This window comes from Podarcis raffonei, chromosome 10 (assembly GCF_027172205.1).
Source record: "Podarcis raffonei isolate rPodRaf1 chromosome 10, rPodRaf1.pri, whole genome shotgun sequence".
Taxonomy (NCBI): domain Eukaryota; kingdom Metazoa; phylum Chordata; class Lepidosauria; order Squamata; family Lacertidae; genus Podarcis; species Podarcis raffonei.
In genome coordinates this window covers 43,475,829-43,503,361 of record NC_070611.1, presented here as the reverse complement: position 1 = coordinate 43,503,361, position 27,533 = coordinate 43,475,829, and the positions used below count along the sequence as shown (strand labels likewise).

At 44.4% G+C, this 27,533-nt stretch overlaps 2 protein-coding genes across 4 annotated transcripts in view; both read right to left on the bottom strand.

Moving 5' to 3' along the window:
- ERP27 (endoplasmic reticulum protein 27) overlaps positions 1-9,095 on the bottom strand; it is a 23,201-nt gene extending 14,106 nt beyond the window's left edge. Inside the window, 4 exon segments of the mRNA XM_053406574.1 lie at positions 3,324-3,461; positions 6,717-6,817; positions 7,091-7,304; positions 9,030-9,095. Of these exon segments, the coding sequence (XP_053262549.1) occupies positions 3,324-3,461; positions 6,717-6,817; positions 7,091-7,304; positions 9,030-9,095 (519 nt within the window).
- ARHGDIB (Rho GDP dissociation inhibitor beta) lies at positions 9,056-27,533 on the bottom strand. 3 transcript variants are annotated; one of them, XM_053405781.1, is made up of 6 exons: positions 27,414-27,533; positions 15,691-15,954; positions 13,610-13,693; positions 11,883-11,959; positions 10,261-10,324; positions 9,056-9,779 (listed from the first exon to the last, which is right to left on the bottom strand). In XM_053405781.1, the coding sequence occupies exons 2-6, from the start codon at positions 15,866-15,868 to the stop codon at positions 9,580-9,582; spliced, it is 603 nt and encodes a 200-aa protein (XP_053261756.1). In that variant the 5' UTR covers positions 15,869-15,954; positions 27,414-27,533; the 3' UTR covers positions 9,056-9,579. The 3 variants fall into 3 exon arrangements, with proteins under 3 accessions (XP_053261756.1, XP_053261757.1, XP_053261758.1); XM_053405782.1 differs by having other exon boundaries at positions 15,691-15,951; positions 27,414-27,522; XM_053405783.1 differs by lacking the exon at positions 27,414-27,533 and adding an exon at positions 17,635-17,808.

Here is a 27,533-nt window from a genome sequence, read left to right as displayed (position 1 = left end):
CAGCAGCAATAGACAGAAAGGCAAGCTATTCTTCATTCGCTGATTCCTCCTTAAGTAACTGCTTAGACTCATGGAATTATAAAGGAACCCCAAGGGTCATCTAGTCCCAGCCTCCTGAAATGCAGGAATCTCAGCTGAAGCATCCATGACGGATGGCCATCCAACCTCTGCTTAAAAACCTTCAAGGAAGGAGAGTCCGCAACCTCCCAAAGGAGACCATCCCGCTGTCGAACAGCTCTTACTGTCAGAAAGGTTTTCCACACGTCTAGTCGGAATCTCCTTCCTTGTAACTTGAATCCATTGGTTCGAGTCCTAGCCTCCAGAGCAGGAGCAAACAAGTTTGTTGGTAAGGTAGATAACTTAAGGTCTGCCTGCCTGCCTGTTTCCTAAGTTTCATTAGTTCAAGCCAGATGCAGGATGTGCTCAGAATGGCTTTGTCCGCTCCGATTAATCAACCTTAAGTTTCTACCAGCAGTCTTAACCTGACTATTCCTTTCTGTAGTATGTTTACCAAACTTCAACAGCAGCAGCCTTCTTGAGTAATGCTACTTCAGCTTGCAGGAAGAAGAACACTTGTTTGAATGCAACACCAACAGCATAAGAACCTAAGACAAACCTTCTGGATCAGGCCAGTGGCCCATCTAGTCCCTCAGCTTGCTCTCACAGTAGCCGCATTGTTAAGTTGCCTGTGGGAAACCAGCAAGCAGGATTCGAGCGCAAGAGTACTCTTCCGTCCTGTGCATCTCCAGCAACTAGTATTCAGAAGCATTGCTGACTCCAGTCATGGCCTGTAGCCTTCGACAGCTATCTCCTCCATGAATTTGTCTAATCCTCATTAAAAGAAGCCATCCAATTGGGAGCGAGTTCCATAGTTTGACCATCAATAGAAAGCTACCATATCAGAGAGAGGGATGCTACTCTACACAAGCATGTCCATTTTCTATGTGCAGGGTTTAAAAAAAGATATTCAGACATAATTTTATTTCACTTCATCACTACCCATAGACTTAATGGCTTACTCCAGGAAGTCCTGTACATTTTAATTAGTCTGATCCAGCTGATTCCCCTAATGGACATCATGCCCAGGAGTCACTTCCTGCTGCTCTTTTATTTGTCTTGCAGGTTCAAGTTAAACATACGTGTGAAAGCGGTAGGACAGCAACACACCATAGGCTGTAGCCTGTCCCATGAGAGATGGAAGGGAGTGAACACACCAGCTAATCATGGGTAGGCAAACTAAGGCCCGGGGGCCAAATCCGGCCCACTCGCCTTCTAAATCCGGCCCACGGATGGTCTGGGAATCAGCGTGTTTTTACATGAGCAGAATGTGTCCTTTTATTTAAAATGCATCTCTGGGTTATTTGTGGGGCATAGGAATTCAAGGTTTGAGGGACCATGGACCGGCCCCCTGCTGAAAAAGTTTGCTGATCCCTAAGCTAACTTATTCCCTCTGAGGGTCTACCTCTCATGCATAGCCCCAACCTGGTGTCAGTCAGGGGGTTCTCAGAAGACAAATCAGACACACCACTGGCCAAGGGTCTGGAGGAGCAAGAAGGGTCCTTTGAAATGAACAATGGGCTGAAGATCCATTGTAACTGTCATAGGAGGAGTCACCACCATCTAGTCCTCAAGAACACTTGGGGTTCTCAAGGTCCAGGGCTTAGGGGGCTGAATGGCAGCAATATAGCCTGCATCTACAGATACAGATCCGCCCTGTGGCTTGTAAGGGGTCTCCTTCTAAGAAAGCAATGCCTGGAACACCTTCACTATTAGCAGCTGTGCTTAGAATGTGGTCTAGGAGGTCAGCATGTATAAGTTTTCCCTTTGGGGCTTTCCAGATGCTGGAAACAACACAGGACTCTGGCTCTTTGTTATTTCCTTTGCGGTGTTGTATCTCGCCTGAACTCTCTGTGATATTGATCTTGGTCTGTTGCCTTGCCTTGGGATCATGTTTTGGTTCCGAGACTGATTTTCTGGGGTTTGTTTGGACTGCTCTGCATCTGCAGCCCTGGCCTTGCTGGTGAGGGGTTTTTTTGCTAACATACCTGCTGAGATTGGGACCCTAGCCCTAGACCCAGAGGGCATCCATAGGAGCACGACTTAAAAATAAATACGGAAAATCCTGGATGCTTTTAATCTAAAACAGCCATTTAATCTATTATTTATTTACCTATGGTTTTGCATGGCAAGAATTGAAACAGTTATTGCAATGATATTTTCGGGGTAGGGGAGAATTCTAGTAGTTGACTGAAGGAGCAATTAGGATAGGAAAACAGGGGGAAATGTATCCATCAAAAAACCTAGCCTAGACTGATTGGCTGTGTCCATACAGGGGTGTTATCTTGCACAACATGTTGCTTAGATCTGATTTTTCCATGTAAGGGTGTCCATAGACAAGCTGTTTACATTTTCTGCCTCTGATTCCTAAACCAATGACCCGTATCCACACTATGCGGCTCCACTGATCCCTTGATCCAAAGAAATCAAACTCCGCTTAAGTTCTGCACCCCTGGACCTTCTCACTGCACAGGGAAGTCAGATGCGTGTGACCGTTCAATCTGAGAACAGCAAGGCAGTGGTCAAGTGTTATATAGAGGTTCTAGTAATTGCCACAGGGCAGCTGACATGAATTTGTTTTTAATGAGACAGTCATACGTGTCTTGCCAAGGTCTACAAGTCTATGGTTACTGGGCATATGTTAATCAGGATTGCAAGCCTTTGATCTTCATTTTAGCAAAGTTATAGCTGAACTAAAGTCCTTCCAAAATATTCCATTGGCCTTTAAAAGAAATGGAGGAGGGGTTGTTCTCTTCATGCTTTGTATGTAGAGCGTACAGATTTCATGGGCCAACATTCCTACCTAGCACATTCCAGGTCTTTTTTGTTGCTCTTGGAAAGGCTTAGCCTCTCCTTCTGAGTATAATATTGATTTCTACCGAGAGACTGTTGGAAGAAGAGAACCCAGTTAACACACCAAGTTACAGCAGCACCTGGATCAGCGAAGGCTTCTTCATTGGGGTGAATAGAGCCCTGTTCACCAACGTTAGTATGACTTAGCCACCCTCCACCTGCCTGCCTTCTTACTTATAAGCAGGGGGTTAGAATTGCTTATCAGCTTCCTCCTCCTTGCCTCAGTGTTGCTTGTTGTAGAACTCAGTAAAGAGGTTAAAGACTGGAATCAGTTGGCTTGGCCTGTCCTTGGTTATGGCGCCACCTGCTGTTGGCCTCCCTGCCTTCTACCCTACCAGTTCCAATGGGCATCAGCCACCACTGACCTGTTTGCTGGAAGCAGCAGAACTACAAGCAAAAAAACAAAAACCTACCATTCGGAAGAGGGAGATGGTGTTTGTTGTGACATTATAATGGGAAAGAACATTAGAGGAGGTGCAGAGCCCAAACGGTACATCTTGCATATCTTGTACCATTTTAAGGAATTCTGAAAGTTCTGGTCGCTCTGGATCCTGAAAAGGAGAGGGGAAGAAAGAGAATGAAAAAAAAATGGGGGAGGCACAACTTATTGTTCTCCTTCCTATGATGGTGGCATCCGCGTAAGATGGGAAGTCTTGCCTATTAGTCTGTGTGGCAACAGAGCTCACTCTTTGGACATGCAAATGGAAGTACTTAACTGGCCAGCTGAAGCCATTACCTTAACAAAGGAACTTCTTTGGCTGGTTCAGCAGGTTTCTTCTTATAGATTCTAAGCTAATAAATACAGGATCACAAGTTGGAGGGGACCCATGACTACCCTATAACACTATCAAAGCCATTTCAGTCTATAGTGTAGCTGTACCCTTAAAGAGGTAGAATGAGAGGAAAAGAGAAAGGTGGAGGATATGGGGGGGTGTGTGGAGAAAAATAGAGCAGGAAAATGTACTAAATAAAGACTAAGAAAGCAGCTCTGTAGGCAGAAATCTCTGCCTCAGATTTTCTTTGGGGCTTTGGCTTTCCTCTGCAATTTAAGTTACAGAAAGGTAGCCGTGTTGGTCTGCCATAGTCAAAACAAAAAAATTGTTTCCTTCCAGTAGCACCTTAAAGACCAACTAAGTGAGTTCTTGGTATGAGCTTTCGTGTGCATGCACACTTGTATATCTGAAGTGTATCTGAAGTGTATCTGAAGAAGTGTGCATGCACACGAAAGCTCATACCAAGAACTAACTTAGTTGGTCTTTAAGGTGCTACTGGAAGGAAAAAAATTTTTTGTTCTGCAATTTAAGTGAAGGATGCTGACATCTAGCGGCTGCTTGTAGTTGTGCAGGTTAATAATAATAATAATTTTATTATATATACCCCACCCATCTGGCTGGCTTTCCCCAGTCACTCTGGGCGGCTCCCAACAGAACACTAAAAAGAGAATAAAACCTCAAACATTAAAAACTTTCCTAAACAGGTTTCTCTAGCGGCCCTTATTCTGCATGAGTCAGTATTCCATGACAAGGATTACTGGACATCCCTCAATAAATGAATATTCTGGATGACCTTCCAGACTGGTCACCTGTTGTATTTAAAAGAGAATGAGCAATACATTCCTGCTACCATGGCTGCAATTATAAACCAGATGCAACTAAAGTCATGAGGCTCCTTAAATAGTGCAGAGTGCTTGACTTTCCTTTGTGCTCTGTTGAACCTTAGGCCCTGAGACTGTAGACGACAGCACTTCCTCACTGGGAGATACCACCTGTTTTTCTGTCCTTTGGAGCCAATACAGCAATCTCTATCTACTTATTGAGATTCTAAGACTGTTTCATGGGTACTTAAAGAGTAGGCATTAAAACACATTAAATATCTCTCTCTGTCACCATCAAAAAAGGATGTCAAGGTGTTGGTGAACCACACATAGCTGTTTGTTTTCTGACCCATTCCATCCCAGCCCTCCTTGCATCTTTAGAGAGACTCTCAGTATAAAATGAGGTAGCGATCAGAGACTAGAAATGCACAACTTATCAAATATTTTAAGATAATTTTGCTCTGCATCCTTTCTACATCTCAAATAACAGTGACAGTTGGCCCTTTAAAACGTCTATTTCCTGAAACTGTTTTCAATCAAGTTAAAATTCTCAGAGATCGAAACTGAGATTGAAACAAAGTTTACAGCTAATGTGGTTCAATTGGGGAAAAGAAGTTGGGTTGAAAATAACAGGGGTGGAAGAGAGAGACCTCATATTAAACAAAGGCCTCTTCATCATTTTATTATTATTGTTGAGCAGCTGGTTCTAGAGCGGAAGCAGAAGCGTGGATTGAAAACACATCGGTAAATTCAAACTGAGGAAGAAAGCACTTTTGAGTATTCAGTGATTAATCAACTGGGCTTTAGCTGGACGAACCACATTCCAAGCCTTTGAAAACTTGGCTTCACATTTGTAGTGTATTTATAGAGACAGTGATATTTTTAACAATAGCAGTGCAATGTTCTGTTGAAGTACAGCACAATGTTTAGTAAGTCCATTGAACTACTGCTAGGATTGTTGTTTGTCCTACTTTACAGAGAACAGTCCTTCTTTTGAAGGAGCCTTCTATTTGTACACATTTTGAGTCTTGGCGGTGGTTTGTTTTGCTGGGACTCTTCTGGCAGAGAAGCAGCACTGGCATCAGTGCTGATTTCCGGTGCAATCACGCCAATTTCCAGTGAGATCATGCAGTGCTTGGAGAGCAAGCTCTCACTGGAAATTGGCGCAATCCCACCAGAAATCAGTGGCAAAAGCAGCAGGACAAGTGGTGCAGGGCAACAGCGGCAGCACTTCTTGCTGTGGCAACACAGGAAACGCCATCCTTGTTAGGCAGTGACATTCCTCCCATTAGCACCGGACAACTGCCATTTTTAATTTCCCACAATGCTCCAGTGTCAATATATCAGGTGTTCTATGGTGTTGGGGGGGGGATATAGTAGTAGTAGCTTGTAGCTGCCAGGTGAGGAGGAGCCATGACAAACATTGATCCTTACTGGGTCATTTGGGCCCTGGAAGCTGCCAGAGGATGTCAAGTACTGATGCTGGCCATAAATGTGAGAAATGACCTTCAGAAAACACACCGAAAACTGAGGAGGGAGAAAACTATGTACTCAAGATAATTTTGGGATCAATATGCTTTTGGGTGCAGGTGGCACTGTGGTCTAAACCACAGAGCCTAGGGCTTGCCGATTGGAAGGTCACGGTTCGAATCCCCGCAACAGGGGTGAGCTCCTGTTGTTTGGTCCCAGCTCCTGCCCACCCAGCAGTTCAAAAGCACGTCAAGTGCAAGTAGATAGATAGGTACTGCTCTGGTGGGAAGGTAAACAGCGTTTCCGTGCGCTGCTCTGGTTTGCCAGAAGCGGCTTAGTCATGCTGGCCACATGACCCAGAAGCTGCCTGCGGACAAACGCCGGCTCCCTCGGCCTATAGAGCAAGATGAGCGCGCAACCCCAGAGTTGTCCGTGACTGGACCTAACGGTCAAGGGTACCTTTACCTTTATGCTTTTGGAACTTGGACTGTGTGCTCACACAACAGTCATAGTCTCCTTCCTGAACCAGACAGCATTAAGGTGTTATATTGTCCTCCTATGACATCGTCACTGCTCACAAAAGTCCAACTACTTTTGCTGACAAAATTTTAACAACCATAGATGGGAGCAACTATTTTTTACACGGTTCTCCACATAATATAATACAGGGTTGTAAGGAGGTTGTGCTAGAGTGCCCAGCATGAAAGTTTAAGTCTACAGCTACAGAGTCATCTCAACAAACCTGGAAGAATCCAACGACAACCACCTCAGCTGCACTGACAAATGCGGCCACGGCTGCAACATCCTCCAACTGTACTGGTTTTCTCGCATCTTCAGGGGTACCTAAGAAGTAGAGGAAGGTATAGCCAGCCTCTTTTTGTAGCCACATGGATGCACACACACTGTACCCGACCCTCCTTGAAAGTTTTTATCAGATTTCACAGACAGAAGCGATGAGCCTTCATGGCTGCCTTCAGAACACTTCCCACATTCTCAGTTGGGAGCAGCAGTACCTCAGCTAGAATGGCTGCTTCGATCTGGATGAGCCCTCCTACTCTATGTGCCAATCCCCCCAGCCTCACCACTTCTTTGGAATTCAAGCCATTCCTCCCTTACCTTTGGGTGCTGGCTCCTTCTCAGCACATCCCAACACAAAGACACAACTGAGAAGGGACGTAAGGAACCACTGCTGCAAGAGAGAGGTTTTCATTGCCTTGCCTCGTTTCTCTCCTTGCTACGAGCTCTGCTTAGAGCCAGATATCGGAAAGGGGACTTGCCATCTGTCCCCGAATCTGATGTGGCAACACCTAAAGCTGTGGGAGTGAAACACCTGGGAAAGTTCAGATCTGTTGGTTCACAAGATAAGAGACTTCAGGGACAGGAGGCTCCCGGAGGTTTCTTTTTGCAAGTGTTTAGTTCCTCATTTTGTTGGCAATAGGACTCCCTTTTTCATAGTGGTCTAGGCACAGCGAAGATAACAAAGAAAGACCTTATTTATTATAATCAGAGCCTTGTCTCCCACTTATTATGCAACCAAGGCACTCTAGGGTTGTCAGTGCTTGCCCCCAAACCATTTTTAATCGAGCTTCGCTCAGTTAAAGGTGTCTCAGTAGTTTAATTTAATGTGTTTACTTGATTAAATCTGTATGAATATTGTATAGGAATGAAACAATAGTTCTGAGGAAAAAGACATTATTTATGTGCTCTTAAACACTGCTTGCCTAATCTCAGAAGAGGTATGCATGCCCTCCATGTGAGGGAGGAGGAATGCCTCTTCTGAGATGATGCAGATAGATGACAGGTGTCCTCCCTTCTTAGAACAGTATCTCATAAACACCATGCCCTCTGGACAAGGATTAGGTCATATCTATGTTCCATGCTGCACCTTGCGGAGTATAAGCACTCAATAAATATGCTTCAGTAAAAGGGAGGGAGAAACCCTAAGTCAAACTATACTGACCCATGAAAGTATTCAGATGAAATGGTAAAATCAGCTATGATTAAATGGGCACAAGATGTTGGACATAACATAATGATGGCTGACTGGGAACAGTTATGGACTACTGGTGTGAAATTCACGGCATGTAATGCCCTAAGAGAAAATTTAATGAAAATGATTTATAGGTGGTACATGACACCAGTCAAGCTTGCAAAAATTTATCACTTGCCCGATAATAAATGTTAGAAATGTAATGAGACTGAAGGTACATTCTTTCACATGCCCAAGGATTAAGACATTCTGGGAGATGATATATAATGAAATGAAAAAGGTATTTAAGTATACCTTTCTGAAGAAACCAGAGGCCTTTCTCCTGGGCATGGTCGGCCAATTGGTGCCAAGGAAGGATAGAACCTTTTTTATGTACGCAACAACAGCAGCAAGAATTCTCATCGCAAAGTATTGGAAGACACAAGATTTACCCACCCAGGAAGAATGGCAGATGAAGTTGATGGACTATATGGAACTGGCGGAAATGACTGGCAGAATCCGAGACCAGGGAGAAGAGTCGGTGGAAGAAGACTGGAAAAAGTTCAAAGACTATTTACAGAAATATTGTAAAATTAATGAATGTTAGAAAAAGGTGGAAATGAAGTGATATGGTTTTAGTAGAAATGTGATAAGGAATTAAGCATAATTAGATTATTAGAGTAAAATAAGGTTAGAAATGTTAAGATAATTATAGGATAGAAAACAGAGGAAGATGGAAAGGAATTGCTGAAACAATTAACAGAAGTGGAATACAAAAAGGGAGGTGTGAGGAGGTTGCCGAAATAAGTGAATGAAAGACAAGATAATGAAATTGTTTGGTGTGTTTTAAATTGTTTTTATTTAGTTTTGTTAGTCTAATGTGTTATTGTTGTGTAGTATTTGTATGTTATATTATGTAGTGTCTTTGTATTGTATTGTACTGTTTATTTTGCTTTGTTTAAATTGTTGGAAAAGCAATAAATATTATTATTAAAAAAAAGTATTTGGATCTATTTTTAAAATTCATTGTAGATCTGAATATGTTTGACATTCTGCATGTGCAAAGGACGGAACAAATCCATTTACTATATGAAACACGAGACACTCGGAAGCAAAGGACAAAACTGGCTTTATTTTCAAAGACACAGACATTTTCACAGGCCAGGGCAGGAACTGTGTCTCCTGCTACTCTCAAAGGCAAGTTTTCCACACACAAAAAACAAGCTTAAATTAGATAGAATCCACTCATAGGCAAGTATGTTTCCAGTGAATACAGACTGCAAGGAAACTAGGCTAACGGCCATAGATCTTTAAATGGAGACAACCTAGATAGCAATTGTGTTGGATTAGTATCTGTGCGTCTTCCTAGCAAAGGCACTTCAAGGACTGATCCTATGCAAGCAGAGAGGATGATTTGTCCCAGTTTTAATTCCTTGTGGTTTATTTTTCAGCGCAGGAGAGACAGAGTCTGTCCCAAGGCCTGTGTTAAAACAGAATTTCTTGTGACAGTAAAAGGGCCAGGTTGGGGGGGGGGGTGTTGGAGGAAGCGTGGCATGCAGGAGCCAGAGACTGGCACACCTGGAGAACAGTGCAAGAGGCAGGAGGAAGCAAAGGGGGAGGAGAAACGAGGTGGAGCTCATTCTGTCCACTCCTTCTTGATGGCCAAGTTCCACTCCCAGGTGAGATGGTCGTGCTTGTCGTCGTCAGTGAAGAAGGACTTGTTGCGGTAGTTTCCTCGAGCCATCATGCCTTTAGGTGCCTCCTCGAGAGGTGTAATGAATTCGTATTCCTCCGGCCGTGGCCCATAGCTGCCGACCATGAATGTCACTTTGTCCACTAGGAGAGAACAGCCCACAAGAAAGTCATCAGAGGCAGGGCACAAACACAGGCTGCTGAGAGACAGCCACACAAGCAGCTCAGCTCTGCAGTTTCTCTGCTGCATCAACCTGTAGTGAGGGAGTCCTGTGTACACTGCTGCTGCTCTGCAACCATGCACAGAAAATAGCCCAGAAAGAATTTTAATGCTCTTTCCATAAACTAGGTTGCCTCCAAACTGGCAGTATTTTGTAGGAGGGGTCCAAGGGCATATCCAAACTTTAAGTTTATGCATTTAATTTTGATCAAAGCCGTCTGTTGCCCTAACACAACAAATTCAGCTTTTTTAAAAAAATAGAATGTTTGCAGTTTAGAAAGTGATGGGGAATATATGGGAAAGTGAGTGGGATTAGGTGAGCTGGAGTAGTAAAGGAGAACAGTATGCAGGGAGGTGGGAAGAATCTTTGCTAAGGAAGAAAAAAATTAGCTCATTTTTACTTACCTTTCACCCCTGTCCGGTAAGTATGCTGCACATATTTCAAGCCAGATACAATTTCTCTATTTACCTGCAAGACAAAAGCATCATCATTCAAGCTTCTGCCGCCCCTTTTGCCTTGGTAATAAGACTCTGTTTTATTCCACGTTTCCCTCCTTGTTTCCTCTTTGCTTGTGCCACGTTTTGCCATCCCTCACCCTTTTTGGCTGTTGGGAGATGGCATGGAGGAATAAAGCCCACCCTACTCAATTTCAGAGTGCCTCCTCATAAGCAGCTGCAAGAGGTGCTTGCCAATAATGAAACTCCTTTACATGAGAAGTTTACTCTAGGCCAGCGCAGGGATCAAAGCTGAGAAACTGATAGCTTTTATTACATTTTAGAATGATAAATTTAGTGTAATTTTTTCAGATAAACTCACTCACATTTAGTAACGGGTTTGCAAATGCAATTTAATTATATGTCATCATATAAATTAACCAATTACTTGTTTTTTCAGATACCACACAAATCTATCCCCCCCACTTGATTTGCTGCTTTTCGATAGGCTGTTTAAGCAGTGCTTTAAAAAAATAAATGTTTAGGGGTACTCTCATTTTCCTACTCATATTGAAATACTGCCCTCAATGAGGCCAAACTTAGATACACAAAATGTTTAGGGGTATGCGTACCCCTGCGTCCCCCCAGAAAAAAGCACTGAGTTTAAGCCTTTCTCCAAGTGCACCTTCAAGTCAGTTTTGCACAAGTGTAAAATTCTCTGTGAAGTACAACAATATCACAGTAATGAGATTTGAAAAAAGCGTGATTTTATGAAAGCGGTAAACATTGTAAAAAACTTTTCTGAAAAGACAACTATCGAAACATTTATATGTTGTACTTCTGGTGGGGAGCACCACTCTGGTTGATCTGCAACATTTACCATTCCAATAAAATACATTAAAGAATAACAATATAAACTAAATAAACTACCATATTTTTCGCTCTATAAGATGCACTTTTTTCCTCCAAAAAAGTAAGGGGAAATGTCTGTGCATCTTATGGAGCGAATGTGTGGTCGATTGCTGGCTCCATTTCTGGCCCCGCCCCCTTGCCCAGGCCTCCATTGTTGAATGTTCTGCAGACGGAGGCTGTTTGTTTCCCCAGCGACTGGCTGGTCAGATTATCTGTCTGGAAACTGTAGAAACTGCTCCCTTTCCTTTCCTAAAGAAGCTTCAGAACTGTGAGTTGAACCCCATAAAAACAGGATTTTTTCCCTTTGCAAAAGAAGCTGCACAACTTTGAGCTGATCCTCAAAAAACCGGGGCTTTCCCCCTTTCCTCCTCTAAAAACTAGGTGTGTCTTATGGTTAGGTGTGTCTTATGGAGCGAAAAATACGGTACCAGTCCCAGCAGTGGGGTTTAGGAATGCAAGAGCCTGCATTGTGGAAAGCCATTTTGGCCTGGTACAGCCTACTGCTGTCTTTGCACAATATACCCTTTTAATTTAGCAGTGCTTTTACTATTTAGACTGTCAGGGTTTGAAACATGTGAACCTACAACCCAATACACAGGTTTGCATTGCACCAGGCATCAGCAGGGGGCAGAACCCAGCACTAGACACCCACAGAAAACACAAGTAGAAGAGTGACTCACTTTGAAGTGGATCTTGGCGCAATATTCAGATCCTTCCTTTATTACAAATGTCTGTTTCTTGAGAGCTTCAAGGTCCCCTGAGGTGGGTCAGGGAGAGAAGTGAGACACCCAGTTAATCTTGTGAAGAAGACAAGACACAAGAGAACACATTTACCCATAAACTGTTCTAACTATAGTATGTTGAAGGACTGTGGTACATGTGGACATTTAAACATCTGCCCTTCAAATATGCATCGATTTCATACAAGGTAAAGTGGAGTATGTTTGATGAAGGCATATACATGTTTTAAACAAATACATTAAAACTAAAAGAGCATTCTCCAAAGAATCCTGGGCGATGTTTGAAGAGGCAATGCGACATCTTTGATTGAGATCTTGAACATTCCCCTACACAGACAGTTGTTGAGGTTCCCTAAACAAAGAAAATCGCTATTGTTTATGTTGTATAGATAACAGTCTTAACATGCCTGCGATACCTGTACTTTATGGTTGCAAATAGGGTTGTGTATGTATTCCTGAACCATAAATGTGCCTGTGTACTTGTGTGTTTGTGTATATGAGCACAACTCCTTGGGAGATTCTCTTGTGCAAAGAGCCACTGACACTGAGGGGGGTTTGTGCAAGGGGTGAAGCTGTTGAGAGGAGCCTAGGTGCTCGCACAAAACAGGCTGCATAATGTTGAGATAATCAAGAAACCGTTTGTGGTATTGCCTCCCCAGAGATTTCAGCTGAAGAGGAAGCATCCTAGCTCTGCCGAGCCCCAACTTCCTCTCTCAGATAAGAAGTCCATATAAGGCGAAGCGTGACTCTCTCACACTGGTGTGAAGCAGACTGCTGATTTAGTCTGCAAAAAGGACTGATGCTCTAGTCTGTGCCAGCCAAAAGGGCTTGGCAAGAACTATTCTGTGTACATTTCATAGGACTCTGGGAAAAGTTTCTATGGCCTGCTTACTGAGATGTGTCACTTTGTTGTTGTTTTTTAAGCATCCTCAAATTCTTTTGCTTTTTAAAAACAAAAACAAACACTTAATGTGTCCAAAAGGAATAAGACACCTCAGATATCAGAGTGCCCAGTTTAAGTCTCGCCTAACCTGCACTCACTAAGCAAGGGTGGGGAACCTCTGCCCCGTGGGCCAATCTTGCCCCCCCCCCGGTTTCCAATTCAGCCCACAAAGCCGTTTTCCCCAATCAACACCCACCTGTCAACCAGCTGATGTCCCTTGTTGTATCAGCCCTCAACCATTTTTTTCCTCTCCCTCCCCCACTCAAGACCTGAATTTTCTTTTTGCAGTGACAACAGAAAGAAAACAAAATTAAGTAAGATACAGAATGGGAGGAAGGGTGCCATGACTGGTCAGCCCTCCCCAACCATCAGATGAATCGTTTGATGGGGATAAGAGGGCAATAACCTAATAATGCATAATCTGCATAGATCAGCTGAGGAGCAGCATGTCATGTGAGTGTGTCTGCAGGAATGTGAAAGTGCAGGGTAGTCACACTAACTACTGGCGTGTGATCCCTGGAGGGTTAGGAAAGGATGAAAGTGGCCTAGGGGACCACACACACACACACACACACACACACACACACACACACACAAATGCAGGGCTACGCATACCCCTAAACATTTTGTGAATCTATGAGTAGGAAAATGAGAGTACCCCTAAACCTTTTTTAAAGAAAAAAGCACTGGCCTTATGCTGTGAAAGGAAGAGAATTTCACCTACCAGTGAGGTCCATGGTAATTGGCCCTGGAGCACTGTTACAAACCAGGGTGAGCCGAGTGACGGTCACATTGGCAACTGTAGGGTCTGTGGGAACAGGAAAGGTAGGTAAGTCAGCTTGTTAAGGAAACAAGGTCCTATGCCTTTGTTGCTCAAAGACTTCTACAGCATCTGTAGAAAAGAGCCTTGGGCAGCAGCTAGTGCCCCTACGCCCACCCACCCATTCCTTCCTTAATTTTTGACCTAGCGCTCCGAACAACATCAGGCAGCTGGATCTAGCTACTCTTCCTTTATCACAGTGCCCCTTGGATAGCATTGCTCTGGGGCACTGTGAGACCCAGCTGTCCAGCATGACTTGGTATGCCCCCATCATAACCAGGTAAGACCAGGAGTGCTCACTAGCAGAGGAGGGTCCCCCCACAAAGGACACATTGCCCAGGGTCCACTTGAACATGCATCCAGCGCTGCCCAAAATTCTCAGACAAAATAACTTTTTTAAAATGCTGGTTTTAATGCATGTGTTTGCTTTAAATGTAAGTTGCTTTGAGTTGCTGCTGGAAAAAAACCCCCACTAATAAATTTAATGAATACTACTACTACTACTACTAATGATGATGGTGATAAAGGCATTCCAGGATTAGAAACATGTGATGAAGCTATACACTTCATGCCACAAAGTGTTAGCTGCATGCTGAAATACCCTCCTGCTCCTCTTTTTATGAGAGCGTATTCAATTGCATAACCGCACGATTCCTGTTCCTGCCAGCTTAAAAGTGCTACAGTCACGCTTGAACATTGCCATTTGATTCTGCTGATTGTACAAACTGTTCCTCTCCTCCCCCCACTAGAAGATATGCTTAGGATTGCAGCCTAACAACCCTTTTGAGCACATACCTGGCTCCCTTCTCTGCTCGACGAGAACAATCCCACATCCACACTTCCCAGAATAATTCTTGCGAGTCCCTCCCAGTATGTTCAACCACACATTCGCGAAGGCCCCAACTGAGAGCAGCTAAGCATGAATTCACTCAGTTGGGTTGTACTGCATACATGTTACAGGCAAGTACCGAATGCCTCCTAAAACTGTGGCATTGGAAGCACCGATACACTGTGTAGCAGGTGCTGAGGGGATCCCACCTAGAGCTATTAACCCTGACTGACAGCAGATCTCCAGGATCATGAGCAGAAAGCTGTGTTTACACTATTCATTTAAAGCACATCCCACTTCCCCAAAGAAGGAATCTTGGGAGCTGTAGTTTAAGGGTGCTGGGAATCATAGCTCTCTACAGGGTAAAACACAGGATTCTCTTTTTTCCCCCTGGCTCTGTGCTTTAAATGTACACAGCTGGAGTTTCTCTCAGCACCGCTAGGTATGATCCTTTTGGTCACAAGTGCTCATAACTCTGAGCTTCAAAACTAGGTATCCCTCGTCAAAGATAGAATGTATTTGAATGCTGAAAATAGAACCCAAATCTTTCTGTAAGCAACCCACACAAAATAATCTTTTTTTTATAGCAAACCAACATAATTTATTTTTTATAGCAAACCAACATAATTTATTTCCCCACATTCAAGACTTATTCACATTCTCTCATCCATAACAATGCTAGTCTTGCTACATAATGCCAAATCAGCTCTTTCCCTATTCTGAAAAGTGTCGTTCTACATCAGGGTTGGGGAACCTTCAGCCCACAGGCCAGTCTCGGCCTGCCAGGGGAGTCCAATTTGGCCCAGCCGGCCATTTGCCCCAAACCCAACCCACCTGCCCAGCAGCTGATGTAACTGCTGACATCAAGTGATGAGCGGGAGCACAGGATTTAACCCTGCACCAGCTGCATCATCCTGGAACAGGAAAGTGAAGCCTAGGCAGCAGGCTTTAATCTCCACTCATCAAATAATGAGAAATCAGAGCCATTAACAGTGCAAGATTGAGGACTTAAAAGCAAAGCGGGGGGGGGGGGTTAGGGTTAGCCCCTCCCACTATCAATTTTGGCCCATGAGGTCAGGCCTGTGGAGCGAAAAAGGTTCCCCACCCCTGTGCCACAGGAGCAATCCCGTTCCCACCGAGGTCTCTTGAGCCATACCTGCCACAACAGGTCCATCCCCCAGCAGGGACTTCTTGTACTTTGCAAGGCTCTCGTCGTCCTTGTCCAGCTCCTGCAGTTCCTGAAGCGTCTTCTGAGGTGGGGGCTTATAGTTCAATTTGCTATCTAGCTCATCATCATCATCTTCCACATGCACCTCGGGGTCTTTCTCAGTCATGGTTGTCTGGCCTCGGAAGAGGAAGCCGCAAGTGAGTGTAAAAGCACAACGCTGGTGGGGTTCCTAAGTCCTTAGCTGGGCTTCTGCTGCAATAAAGAGCAAAGGTAAAGGTAAATGGACCCCTGACCATTAGGTCCAGTCGTGGCCGACTCTGGGGTTGCAGGGCTCATCTCGCTTTATCGGCCGAGGGAGCCGGCATACAGCTTCCGGGTCATGTGGCCAGCATGACTAAGCCACTTCTGGCGAACCAGAGCAGCGCACGGAAACGCCGTTTACCTTCCCGCCGGAGCTGTACCTATTTATCTACTTGCACTTTGACGTGCTTTCAAACTGCTAGGTTGGCAAGAAAGGTAGTCATCTAAATGCTTTTGTAAGCACAAGTATCACTGACATTTTTTCTGGTATTCAAAATTAAGATTCTGTTGCGTCTAGACATTCAACAGCTGTACTGCAGTCAATTCTATACAAAGAGATGTGAACAACAGCCGGACTGTTGGCGCCTGAACGCTGCTGGTCCTGTCAAACCAACAGGAACCTACCTAGCAAAATATTATTTGTGCAGCATTTCCTAACCCCAGATATTCAGCACAGAAAGTATACAAACACACAAGATGTCACTCCAGTCCCTGTCAGTTACCTCCATCAATGTAAGGGCAAGCTGGCCCCCTTAACAACCATTAATATTACTGCCTCCTGTGAACTTATCTAATAGTGTGATTAGCAACTGTAAAATATATGTATTATTTATTTGTTTTTAAATAAACCAAACCAAGTCGCACTTGGTTCTTTGGGCACCAAACAATAAAAGTTATAAAAATAAAACCATCTGCTGACAGTCTGCATCTAGGCCAGGTTCTGAGGCAGTGAGCAAAGATTTTTTTTTCCTACCTAGAGAGAAATCCACAGCCCTCTCAGTAAGATATTCTAATGGGCAGCTCTCTCTCGAATATTATATAGGAGAAAAACGTATCTGAGCATATATAAAGCATATAATACATACACACATGCACATACACACAAACACACTTCCCTCTTCCTCTATCCAACTGGAATCACAGAGAGAAACTAATGCAGAAACAGAACCTGGCACTGATTTTATAGCAGTTGGCATATTATGGTTTCTACACATTTCCATTAGTGGAACCTCAAAATACCCATTGCAACTTGTGAACACTGGTCAGTTTTGAGGTGGCGAGATTCCCCTGCACTTTTAGCATATCTTCAATCCAAGAATTTAGTTTCAAGGTGGCTGAAAACCTTATTCCAGTTTTCAGATACACCTGGTTGCTGGGACCATCCACAGGGAATCAATACAGCAAGCCTGCAGCTCGCAATTCTGGGATTCTCTTCTGTGTTGCTCATTGAACTGATTTATAGGGCTGATCATTGAAACTGGATTCAAAACGTTTTTGACCTATATATAGGTCTGGAACTGATTTAAGCAGAAAAATCTGCTAAGCGCACATAGCCTCATCCTCTTCTGAGTAACAAGACACCTCACACAGCTCCAGCAGCGACCTAGCAAACCCCACCAGGAGCCGCCTTTGCAGAACAAATGCCTTCACGGCACGCTGACACAGGAACAGCCCACCACATACACAGCGTCTGAGCAACACAGCAACTGAGAGCCACTGCAGCCTTGATCAATTCCGCTACAATCAAAATCAATCAAATATGCCATGCAGCAAATTATAGGGCTTTGCCTCAGTTAAGGACAGGCTAGAGATGGCGTTCAGAAAGAAAAGCAAGGGATGAGGGGAAAATACCTGGATGGAGCTCATAGCACAAGCTTTTAAAAAAATTAAATGAAGAATGCCGATGAATCCAGCTGCAAATATCGTGTAGTTTCTTGACTGCACAACAGTTAAAATAGCTGTTGTCTGCGCTATGACCAGGTCCCTTTCCTGTGCAAGAAGGAAGCATGTGGTTTGTTCCTATGACAACACATGCCCCTGGCTGCAGACTCCTACTAGCAGCAGCAGCCGTTAAGCACTGAAACTTCTCCAAAAGAGGAGGAAGTAAGAAAGGCTGAAATCAGCACGCTGCATTCTCAGCAGCGGCTGAAACTGGCACTCCCTTTGCAATGCCAGAAGAACACGTCTCCTTTTGTGGTTTGAGGTCAAGAGGCAAAGACAGAGGAAGGAACAGCGAGAGGGTTCATGAGTACCCAAGATGGGCAGATCTGGAACACCTCTGTGATGGACAGCACAAGAGAGGGAAGGGGGCAGAGGAAAGAAGCACGTGGGTGGAGTGGTAAATTTTGAAGTGCAGGAGCTCACCATGACAGCTGCCACAGCCCCACCTCCAAAATGCAGGAAATATAGATAGATAAATAGGTTACATATTATATACCCACCCTCACACAGGGCAAGGAGCAGAAGTGCCTAGAATAAAACCCGGTTTCTCGGGATGCAAAATCAGTGCTGCTTACTTATAACTCCGTAGGTTCAACTCGTAAAGCACACTGAGCTTTAACAACGGATCCTCAGCCAGCTGAAATGAACCCAGTGAACTGAATGGATGATTTGAACCAAGGTCTCCCTAATTCTAATCTAATAGCTACATTACACTAGCCATGCCTTCTGAAACTGTATTAACGGCATGTTGGTGAGAATAGGATCTGATCTTGAAAGAGACACAATCCTACACAGTCCTTTGATTGTATAATAAATGCAGGGTTTTTAAACCATTTGTAGCTCACACTCCAGCTATCTATCCAGATTGCATATTTTATGTAGGTAGATGGGAACTGTTCTATACTGTAAGATCATTGGTCCACCTAGCTTAGTACTATCTACACAGACTGGCAGCTGTCTCTTTGTAGCTCAGTTCCACTCCACATGCCCTTTTCAGTGCTCTTTTAATAGTTTCTGCTTGCAAGTTTTGGGGTGGTCATATTGCTTCGTCATTCATCAGTGCATGCCCTGTAACATCTGAATGAAATCCTGTGACTTTTAATACCAGAAATGTTCTGGATTTTGGTTTTTTGTCCCATTTTGTTGCATCACAGTGCAAGAGTGCCCTCCAGGTGGGAAGAATGCTATAATACTGCGTGGACAGTCCAGCAGGAATCCAACATTAATACTTTATTATTGCATCAATGACATGTTGCAAAATATACCTGCAAAAGAAGAACCAGTCTGGAAGGGCCCAATATGTCATTCTCCTTTTAAAATTACACACACACACACACACATATATATTCAAACATTTTCACAATAACCTTCAAATTGCCATGATTTTGTCATTTTTCTTCTGTTGCTTTTATCTAAATCATTGGACTGTAATTTTTTTTAATAATCCATGAAAGGCCTCCATTCTGCCCCATCCAAACCCCTTCTAGTATGGTAGGCTGGGAGCTTAGAATGCTCAGTTACCTCCCATGTGCTGTGTCCAAAAAGATGGGAACTAAGTCTTCCCTAGGGATATGGAACTTGCGCCCCTCCTGATGTTGTTGAACAACAACAGCCATCCCACTGGCTCCCCATTCCTGAACTGCACACACTGTGCCTATGTACACACACTATACCTTTAAATTGCATTCAAAGCACATTCTTTTCCTCAAAGAATTCTGGGCACTGTAGTTTGCTGAGGAATGATGGGAAATGCGCTACTGAGAGGCATAAACTACAATTTCCAGAATTCTCTGAGAGAAAGAATGTGCTTTTAAGGTATATAGTGTGTATACCTGTGGCTTTTAAAATTACATGTGATAAATACATCATTCCTAACCAGACTTTTTTTAATCCAAAAAAGGAGAGGTGCCAAATATACTTAGCCAGCAGCAAAACAAGACTGCATGTGCTACCGGGAAGACAGAGATAAGAGTAGTTTATAAGCTTCATTCAGACAAATAAGCTGCAATGTGGTGGACAACAGAAATTGAAATCTTGCTGAGGCTGTTCTTTGTGGGCAAGCCATGGGCCGCCTCTCAGCTTTGCAATGCAAATAATCCCACCACATCACCACAAGCTTCCAAAAAAAACAACAACAAAAAACAAAAACCAGTCTGCTGTACCATGATGCCCAAGCCCAGGGGCCACACACAGCTTCCCACGTGGACCTCAAGCAGTTCTGGATGTCAAGAGGCAGCTGCTTAAATGCAAATCAAACCTTGAGATATATTTGCATGAATGGGAATGCAGAACTATCAAACTATAAGACTACAGTAAATTGCACGTAGCAAAGGCACATTTCCATCAAATAAAGAACCAGTAACCACACACACAAAAAGAAAAAGCATACACAATGATGCCATCAGGGCAGGACTTTGGGGCAGAAGTCCAGGGCCCCAGTCGTCAGAAGGTGCAGCAGGCCTGCCATACCACACCTTCAAGTAATACACTTTGCCATCTACAAGGGCCACTGACTTAAGAGTCTAAGATTACATAACTGCATCACTTGAGCATTCAAAGATGCACCAAAATATGGATACTCAAATTACTGTGTAATGCAGAGAATATAGCTATGATGAGTTGCAATGCATTTTATAAATCAGTATAAATCAGCCCTCCCCAGTTCAGAAATGCATGTGCCCAAAAGCACTGAAACAAAAGGCCACACACACACACACACACACACACACACAAAGAGAAACATCTGCTTGAAAGGAGAAGTGAGAGAGAAAGAAGAGAAGGTTAAATGCAGAAGCTCAATAGATAGACTTCAGCAAAGGGGTGCATGAGAGAGATGAAAAGGGAGAAAAGGAGAGTGAAGACACACCAGGCACTCCCTCCGTAAGTGCTCCTTGTACAAGTCGGGTTTGCTTCTCAGTGCCTTTTCCTGGGAAGCAGTTTATCACAGCCCTCTCCAATTCATGGAGACTGGCAATTGCAGCGCCTCTTATTCAATCTCTCAACCACCTCCGCTCCTATTTTTAAACGTGTAATAATACAGGGATGCAACAAGAAGTGAAATGGGGACCACAACCTCTTACAAAAAAAAAATAGAGGGGGGATTAAGTGCCTCGCCCCAAAGACAGCACTGCTGTCTGCTCTTGCTACATTCAGGAAAAAGCCAGGTGTAATCTACCGTATCTCCACTCAAAACACAAATTTCTACATCTCCATGGTGGGACCTGGACAAAGCATGACTTGAAGGTGGACTCTACATCCGTGACACTCATCCATATTGCTATACTTTCCCCCACTAACTCCAGAGCTTGGTCCCAGAGATTGTGCATTGTTATGTCTATGGCAGATCCATCTAGACTAGGATTCCTTTGGACCAAACCTGGAATAGTCCACCCCAGGACTTAAGAGAGAATTCTGGAAGGAAGAACACCAATCTGTATGCAACTGTGAAAAAGGAAAGGACCATAAAATAACCATCTTCTTTTAATAACCCATAGCCTCAGTCCAGCTGCTTATTTCTAAGAGACCCACGCCTCTGAACTCAACATGTGAATCAGTCACTTAGCCTAGCAATGAAACCACCCACAGGAGCCTTCGAAAAATCTTTTAACTGGATGCATGGTAAAGCCAGCTTGGGGCAGGAGTCCAGCACCAGACGAAACTCAGTTCCATTTCTGAATTCTGTAGGAAAATAGATGGCCAGCCCTCAAAAAGGTTCCCCGCACCAAACTGCTCTCCAACAAATTTACATATGCATTTAGTATGACAAGTGAGAAATGACAAGTGAGATTCCTTTTCCCACCATTACTGAACTTTAAAGTCGAGGCAGTTTAATTACATAACACTTACTGGTAAGAGGGCAATACAGTCGTACCTTGGATCCCGAACGCCCTGGAACTCGGAAGTGATTGTTCCAGTTTGCGAACCTTCTTTTGGAACCCAAACGTCCGACGGGACTTCTGCGGCTTCTGGTTGGCTGCAGAAAGCTCCTGCAGCCAACCAGAAGCCACGATTTGATTTTCAAACATTTTGGAAGTCGAACGGACTTCCGTAAGGGATTCCGTTTGACTTCCAAGGTACGACTGTACACTGAAAAGCTCTTGTTTTCTCCCTAGCTAGATTTCCTCCTTTGACTATGAGCTCCTTTAAGAGTGTGTGGGTCAGATGCTGCCCTTCCCCATGCACATTGGTTTGCCTGTCTGCAGGGGAATGGGACTGTACATGCGCAACACTGTCATAATCTAATGAATGGAATATTAAACTTGAATCATGGGATATCTGGGGTCAAATCCTTAGTCATGAGTGTAAGATGTGATCCTGGGCAACTTACTCTTGTCATGGTTGCAGTTCCCTTTTTGCAGAGCTGCCAACTGCAGCTCTTACCAGAAGATGCTACTGATAAATGTTTTTTCCTAATCTCAGTTCTTGTTGAAGTTCACCGGGAAGTCAATGCCAAGATCAGATTGACTGCATTTATTTATATTTTTAAGGGAAACCGCTGCTTCTGACTGCAGTATTCCGGCAGACTCTGCACGTGTGGCAACCCTACTAGTTCGATACCCTTCTGGGCAAGCACTACAATTGGAAGTATGCCTGTGTGTGAAATACTAACATTGATCTCTCTCAGAGGCTTGATGTACAAGCAGAAAACAAAGCCTGGAAAGCCTTTTTAATGTGCTGCATTGCTGCACATTACTGTGACAGAGCTTTTGTGAATCAGGTTCTTCACAGGCCATGGCGGAATCATGACTTTTGATTGAATAATGTTAGTTTCAGCCACATTGTGTGGGGAGGGTTACAGACCATGACAACAAACAACAAGAAAGAATTAAAGCATTGCATACTATAAATATATTTAAATCAGTGTTACTCCAATCTAACTAGCTAAACCATCCTAGTGATTGTAGTCTAGTATAGATGCTAAGAATTTCTTGTTAGAGCACAAACACCCTGGGCACCTTTACAGAACTACAGCTCCCATGAGTCTAGGGAGAAGGGGATGACTATCAAACCACTTCCGCTGTGAAATAAATGAATACATCAAAAAATGAAAAGCACTAAATACCAAATATCACATCATGAAAACCCAAACAATTCACAGAAGAAACCCAGTTTCAAAGAATGAATATGCTTTCATAGCAGTACCATATTTTTCGCCCTATAGGACGCAGTTTTTCCCCTCCAAAAATGAAGGGGAAATGTGTGTGCGTCCTATGGGGCGAATGCAGGCTTTTGCTGAAGCCTGGAGAAGAAGGAGAAGGAGAAGAAGGAGAAGAAGAAGAAGAAGAGGAGGAGGAGGAGGAGGAGGAGGAGGAGTTTGGATTTGATATCCCACCTTTCATTCCCCTTCAGGAGTCTCAAAGCGTCTAACAATCTCCTTTCCCTTCTTCCCCCACAACACTCTGTGAGGTGAGTGAGGCTGAGAGACTTCAAAGAAGTGTGACTGGCCCAAGGTCACCCAGCAGCTGCATGTGGAGGAGCGGAGACGCGAACCCGGTTCACCAGATTACGAGACTACCGCTCTTAACCACTACACCACACTGGCTCACACTGGTGCGCACCAACCCCTCTCGCTCTCCAGGCTTCAGGAAGCTATCCGCAAGCCTTGCAAGCCCGGCGGGAGTTCCCGCGGGCTCGCAAGGCTTGCGGGCAGCAGCCTGCAGCCCGAAGCACGGGGCGCCCTCCGGAGGACGCCCCGTGCTTTGCACAGGTGTTCCCCAAGCCTTGCACGCCCGGGGGGAGTTGCCGCTGGGCTCGCAAGGCTTGCGGATAGCAGCCTGTTCTGGGGGCTGGGGTCGGGGGAAGCTCGGCCTTCCCCTGCCCCAGCCCCACGGCTGGGCGGGGAAATAAATTTTTTTATTCATTTCGCCCCCCAAAAACGAGGTGCGTCCTATGGGCCAGTGCGCCCTATAGGGCGAAAAATACGGTATATGGTCTGCAAGAATTAATACTGTGTCAGATAATTTGGGTACATATTTGGTTGATTTGTAGGTACCTGAAAGTCCCAATTCAGTTAATTGCTTCCTTCAGGCACCACCAGCTATAGAAGCAGGAAGTATTAGTTCAATATACCAGTATGGGTTCCACCTTGAATTCCAGGTTTCCAGTTGACAAATCAGCTCAGGAACAGCAATTTCCAGATTCAGCATACTCAAATTACCCTACTACATTTACTCTGTTCCTTCAGCTCCACCTCAACTAGGAGTTACGGTAAGAACACAAATGGTTTCTTTCCAAACAGCACTGCTGTGGCACATGATGACCATCTACTAACATGAATTTGGACTGCCGACACCTCAATAGAACAGGAAAGACTTTCTAGTGGAAAGAGGAATGAAGGGGAGGATGCACAGCATAGCATAGATTCCAAAGGTCCATTGCACATCAGAGCAGATTAAAAACAGCAACAGTCTAAAGAAAGCAGGTAGAGCCCAGATAGTCTCAGGAGAAGAATAGAAGCCTGGGGCTAACAAACAGTGCTTTTAATGTGGGACATTGCAAAAATATACATACAGGCCACAAACATGGGCTCATACTCCATGTAGCTTAGAGGGCTTCTGTAGAAAGGATCCTTGTAGTTTACTGTCTGCCTTCTCTTTTTCTAAGAAAAATGGCCTTTAAAAAAAAACAAAACCAAAGCAAGCAAAAATAAAGATTGCTCCCTCCCTCCCTGTCTGCTTGCCTCACCAGTTCTTTCACTCTCTGTATCTACTGCCCATCTCCTGTAGCTCTTCTTTGTTGACACCCTAGATTTCAAATTGTTTCCATAGTACCGCAGGACTTCAGCATTTCCAGAGAAGAAACAAAAGCATTAGAATTCCTGGGCTGTTGCTATAAAAAGCAAGCACCAGTTTTAAGAGCAGGAAGAGGATTTAAGCGATCACTACGAGTAGCAATTTCTCAGAGGGAAGGAAATTTCTGTACTCCCTTAAGTCAGATATCCAGATTAAAGAAGCAGCACTGGGGCACAACAAAACTGATACAAAAAGTCCTCGTTACTCTTTCCTTTGCTGTATAATTGGTTGCTCTATGGGCAAAGAAGTAGGTTCCTGCTGTGCTGCTGTACCCCTTTGCTATTTCATTTGTCAGTTGTAAGTATCCATAAGGCAATTACTGCATTCATCCTAAAAGCATAGCAGCTGAAGTAAGTACAACTACCCACCATACCCCATTTTACAGGTGGAGTAAGTATATCAGAAAGGGTAGGTGCAAACACAGCACAAAGAGTTTTCTCAGTCTCTAATAACTTCCATCCCCTTGTTCTACATACTCACAGTTGCTAACATAGAGACTTAAATTTCCAATTTATCCAAACCCATAAATAGGATTGCCAAGGCTATTTGTTTGCTTCCTGGTGGGGATCTGGGGCCTTTTAACAGCTGCAATTCAGGTGGTAAAGCCTTTCTTTACATGCAGATAGGAGGCTTCACTTGCTGGATTTCTGCCTGTCGTGCAGTTGTTAAAGGCAAAGCAGAGAAAAGACCTATCATGGTGGAAATACACTTTTGCTGCTTTCACCACCCTGTGACCACACAAGATGGCGGAAAGGAAGAGGTAATCTTGAAAATGCAATGTATTCACATAAGACAGTTGCCTTAAGGTGGTTTCCAGTTATCCTAGCATAAACCGCTGTTTTATGAATGGGTGAAGAGCCAGGCTGTAGGTCCAGCAAATCAACAGATTATATGTAAGGTGGGATAGGATAGGGGGCATCCTATGCAAACCAACTTTAGCAGAAAGTAGAGCATAAAGTGACTTAATCTTCCAATCCAGAGGCTCTGAGGTTACCCCAGCTCACTAAACGGCAGGAGGAAGAACCTTCTTGGATCAGCTTTGCTGATTTTAAAGGGGGAGAGGTATTACCATAAGGAAAGCAAACAGGGTTTAGGAGCTCAGTCTTTCTGCGACTCAGTAAGTGATTTCTCTGTGGAAGTTCGTACCTTCTGCAGGCCAAGTATTAAGCAAGAAGGGGGTCCTGTGCAGAAGCTAGCAATGCACTGGGGACAAGATGAGCCAAATTAATTATCTGAAACCAGCTAATGGTTCTGAACTACGGCAATTCAGGCCCAATAAGGGTATCAAGAGGGAAAATTTCAGACTCATCTGGAGCTAAGACACTGGCTGGTAGGCACACGTTTTCCATGCTGAGTTTGGAGAACACCCTTGACTTGATTATTTGAAAAGGTTTGCACATCTTAGGAGTTTCAGAGCTCCTTGAAGGTGATTGAAGGCAACAAGAGCATATTTCTCTGTTGTTCAATGTGCATTGGTTGCCAATTTGATTTCTGTAAACAATTCAAAATGCTACTTGTTATCTATAAAGCCCTAAATGGGCAATAGGAGTAGGTTATTTGGCACATTGTGGTTGCCACTGGAGGCCTTGCTCTATGTTCTATTGCCTCTAGGGGCTCATCCAGATAAGTAGTAAGATAGGGCCTTTTCAGCTGAGGCACCCCATGATGAAACTCATTCACTCCTCTCCCAAGATCTTGTTGGCCTTTGGGCGAGGTTTTTTTTAATTAAAAAAACTTGTTTAGTCTTTAGTTTGGACTACTTCCATACTCTCACTGGGGGCCCGATCTAGCTAGAGGAAAGATTAATGATTTTTTAATCTAAGTACATGTATTTCTAATCAAAGAATAAAGCTATATGCTGTCTTTCCTGCCTATGCAGATGGTGACCTCTGTGTTTTAGTATGGAGTAAGGAACACAGAAAAAACCCTAGGAAAGATTTTCTGTGAGCGCAGAACCCATACACCTGTTCTTGTAGAACTGACCGGGATCAATACTTCCCTTGTTGCTTCCAGATAACCTGTTCATTGATAAGGCATTCTGATCAGTTTGCAAGAAGACAACATTGGCTACTTAATGAGCAAACTTTCCAACCTGTTTCCAGGGAGGTTAGGTCAAAGCAAAATGTTACCCGACTTTCCCACCCTTTTCCTTACTGGCCTTTTGCGGAAGTAGGTTTTATTGTGCAAGAACTTCCAACCCACTATCAATGTGCAACCTCAATTTGCCAGTAACTGAATCCCACCCCCCAAAAATTGCCTGTCTGGGAGCCCCAACCTGACTAAAACTCAACGCCATAAAAAAAAAAAAGACAGAGGCACCCTTATTCTTTGCAGCAGCAACTGCCTGAATTCACACAGGAAGCCCGTGGAGGAAGAAGCAAGTCAAGCAGCGACTCTCTCCTTTCCTTAAGGAGTCCCTGAGCCGCTGGGGCCCGCGCTCCTTAAAATATGCAGCGACCCAAATCTAAAAATAATGAAATGAGCATCCAGGCCTCCAGAGTTCATGTGAATGACGGGCGAGCTCTGGCACAGGAAGTGGGGTGGAATTTTCCACGGAGAAATGCACCAAGGCGAGAAACGTCCCTCAGCCTCGCCTGCCCGAACTCGGCCACCCCCGGGCAGGTTTCCCGAGGGGCAGAATCCGGAGGGGCGCTTCCCGCCACGTTTCCCAAGCGAACCCCTTCCTCCGCCCCCGGGATACGGCCTGCGCGCCCTGCTGCATTGCAGAGCAAGGCGCGCTTCTTCCCCTTTTGGCGCGGGAGCCGCGCTCCGCTCTCCCGGCCGCCTTTTCCCGGTTGTGGATTAAGTCTCCCGGAGGAGGCTGGGAGCGCGGGCAAGGCAAGCGGGTGGGTGGGTGTCCCTCCGCCCGCCCCCCTGCGAGAAGGCGGACTCACGTACCGGCGGCGGCGAGGGGCGTCTCTGTCCGGAGCTCTGCGCTCAGCTTCGAGCTTGGGCAGTTTAAAAAAGCAGGAAGGAAGTCGGTGAAAAAATAAGAATTTTTTTTTAAAAAAACCCCGA